This window comes from Trachypithecus francoisi, unplaced genomic scaffold, assembly GCF_009764315.1.
Source record: "Trachypithecus francoisi isolate TF-2019V2 unplaced genomic scaffold, Tfra_2.0 Lachesis_group11, whole genome shotgun sequence".
Taxonomy (NCBI): domain Eukaryota; kingdom Metazoa; phylum Chordata; class Mammalia; order Primates; family Cercopithecidae; genus Trachypithecus; species Trachypithecus francoisi.
Window position 1 is genome coordinate 123,311,519 of NW_022681456.1, and position 3,639 is coordinate 123,315,157.

Genomic DNA, 3,639 nt, shown 5'->3' on the forward strand with positions numbered 1-3,639 from the left:
ATTTCTTCTTTGACTTGAGTATGTAGAATTTTTTGTCTTAGTAAATTGTTTCTTTCTCTAGTTATCTGTTTATTATTGAACTTAATTTTATTCCTTTGAATTCAGAGAACATTCAACACTTGTGAGATATTCTTTTGGATTCACATATGATCACTCTTGATAAAAAAAAAAGTCTATGTGCACATGAAAAGAATATGAGTTATTTTACTGTTGAACACAAGTTTGTCAATTGTTTTTTCATATATTTTCCATCTATCGATTTTTGGTATGTTTCTAGGCTAAGCTATTAAGTTATATATTTTACAGTCTTTCATGATGATTATAGATTTGTCTTATTTTTCTTTTCTATAAATGTTTGGTAGTTTATTTGGTTCATACATTTTTGAGATTACCCTATCTTTCTGTAGATTTGAGCATTTTTACCACTATAAAGTACACTCCCCATTTATTCTCTAATGCTGTTTCCTACCTTAAAGCCTGCTTTATATAATAGTAATATAACTATGCCAGATTTATTTTGGATAACGTTTGCATGGCTTATTTTTCCATAATTTTACTTTAAAGCTTTCTTTTTATATATTATATTGTGTTTCTTGTAAGCAGTATATGGTCAGAGTTTTAAATTCTTCTTTGTTAATATTAATTTTTACTTGGAGTATTTAGTTCATTTACATTTTATATAATTATATTCTCCATTTCTAGAAGTTTTTTCCCCAGATGTTCCCATTTCTTTCTGACAGTCTCTTGCTGCTCTTCTCTGAAATTTCATCTTGTGTTTTGTAAACAGTGTATACATTAGCTAATTTATCTACACCTATTCTTATCTGTCAATTTCAATATGCACAGTCCATGAGAATTTAAGTTTTCTACTTGCTTTTGATTGGTTTGTTTTGATTTTCTATCATTTGTAATCTATTCCTATGCTTAATTTAACTTTATTTTGAAATCATTGTGCAATTTTATTTATGATAGTCATGCCAGGATAAATAAGAGAAGGTCTTTTTTTCTCCAAAGCTCAGTTTATTCATTTTTAATGTAAATACAAAAAATAGCCCCTCTTTTAAAGGACTGAAGGCTTGTGAAATTAAGATGAGAAAAAAATGACCTTAAGATACTTAACATAGTGCTAGGAATATAATAAAAGCTCAATAAATGGTAGATTTCACTTTTAATTTCACTTTTAATTCTTAGATCAGTATGTTGATTTACTTGTTTCCTGCCTCCCTCATTAGAATATACACTCCATAAATCACACAAGTTTTGAGATTCTGTCTACCACTATATTCCCTCAAAGATCAAGAGAGAGTTTGTTGTATCTAGATATTCAGTAAATACTTGTTGGATAAATGAATGGGTGCCAGCAAACAGTAATGTGTTAAATGAAGAGATTATTCCTAAGAGCCTTTCATGTCAAGGATAGTCAACATAATCTTCTGCATTCAAGGGTGTAATAACCATAAGTATAAAACAACAGCAACAGTTTTGTGATACATTTGTGAAACTTGTCATACCCAGAGTTGAGCTTAAATTTTAATTAAAAATTAAATTGATCATTTAGAGTAGGTATCTACAATGGCTAAATTTGTTTTCCACTTCTACATAGTATTTTCTTTACAAATATAAATTGATTATAAATGACATAAATAATGATTTGATATTTTAAAAGATAAAGTCAAGTATTTTGTTTCTGTTTTGCATTACATTCTATAGGTATATGTTTGGTACTCCTTCTCTACAATTCAATTTATTAAATGTAAAGTAGTCTCAGGAGGACATGTAAAATCCATGAAACACAAATTTTCATTTGCATTTTAACAAATTATAGATAGGCATTCAGTCTGAACATACATTCTCTAGACTAGCTACGTTTTATAGATATATTTGGAAAGGTCTTCATTAAGAAATTTCTAATTCCATCATAAGCCATTACTGGGGCAATTTCAAGTCTTCATATAACAAATGAGAAGAAAGTCATGCTTCCATCAAGCAGCCAATATATGCCTCGTTCTGCAGCAGGTAATCTAAGATAGACGTAACAGAAGCAATATTAAGAATTAGCAGATATGCTAAGTGTAGTGGAAGGCATCCTCATTTTTGTTGTAATTAGTGAGTCAGTATTTGGGGTTTTAGGGAATGGATTTATTGGACTTGTAAACTGCATTGACTGTGCCAAGAATAAGTTATCTACAATTGGCTTTATTCTCACTGGCTTAGCTATTTCTAGAATTTTTCTGATATGGATAATAATTACAGATGGATTCATACGGATATTCTCTCCAGATATATATGCCTCTGGTAATCTAATTGAATGTATGAGTTACTTTTGGATAATTAGTAATCAATCAAGTATATGGTTTGCCACCAGCCTCAGCATCTTCTATTTCCTGAAGATAGCAAATTTTTCCAACTACATATTTCTCTGGTTGAAGAGTAGAACAAATAGGGTTATTCCCCTTCTGATGGGATTCTTACTTATTTCATGCTTACTTAATTTTGCATATATTGCGAAGATTCTTAATGATCTTAAAATGAAGAATGACACAGTCTGGCGTCTCAACATGTATAAACGTGAATACTTTATTAAACAGATTTTGCTAAATCTGGGAGTCATTTTCTTCTTTACACTATCCCTAATTACAAGTGTTTTGTTGATCATTTCCCTTTGGAGACACAACAGGCAGATGCAATCGAATGTGACAGGACTGAGAGACTCCATCACTGAAGCTCATGTGAAGGCAATGAAAGTTTTAATATCTTTCATCATCCTCTTTATCTTGTATTTTATAGGCACAGCCATAGAAATATCATATTTTACTGTGCCAGAAAACAAACTGTTGTTTATGTTTGGAATGACAACCACAGCCATCTATCCCTGGGGTCACTCATTTATCTTAATTCTAGGAAACAGCAAGCTAAAGCAAGCCTCTTTGAAGGTACTACAGCAATTGAAGTGCTGTGAGAAAACGAAAAATCTCAGAGCCACATAGACACCTTGGGGAGATATGGATGTTCCATGAAAAGAATCCAGTGAATAAATGCTTGAAGATCTGTTTCACTGCACTGCATTCTTGCTTTGTTTTATTAACTGTGTTATTAAAGATCACTGAAATCTTCCATAATTGTTTTGATTACGTTTCAGGGAATCTCGTCTTTGAGGAGATTTTAATCTCACATGCAAACTCAGTGTCTTAGTCAGCTTCCCCACCCTGCAACTTCTTCCTACAAACTTCCTAGAGGAAAACCATCAGCCTGGAGACTATTCACTGTAAAGATTTAACAGTGAGAATAAGCTCTAAAATAAGACTTCTTGTTGTGCTTTCCCTGACTTTTCTGAAGCAAGGACACCCATTCTCCAAGAAAACCCAAAGAAAAAAGAAAGAAAGAAAGAGAAAGAAAGAAAGAAAGAAAGAAAGAAAGAAAGAAAGAAAGAAAGAAAGAAAGAAAATTAGATCAATCTTGACATTTAGAACATGGAAGTGAGGACGGATGGTGGTGCTTCTTTTCAGTATGCTATTTTAATTATTTAAAGGGTTATTTTTTCATTTTTTAAATTCTAACATCCTCTTTTCCTGGTGTATGTTTGACATGTAGCAAGTAGTCAGAGTAATAGATGTAGTTCTGTGAAATATAGCTAGGGAA

General features: G+C 31.5%; 1 protein-coding gene across 1 annotated transcript; it reads left to right on the forward strand.

Moving 5' to 3' along the window:
• Positions 1–1,982: 1,982 nt before the first annotated feature.
• Positions 1,983–3,241, forward strand: TAS2R10 (taste 2 receptor member 10). The gene has a single exon (XM_033222908.1). The coding sequence runs from the start codon at positions 2,064–2,066 to the stop codon at positions 2,985–2,987; it is 924 nt and encodes a 307-aa protein (XP_033078799.1). The 5' UTR covers positions 1,983–2,063; the 3' UTR covers positions 2,988–3,241.
• Positions 3,242–3,639: the final 398 nt, after the last annotated feature.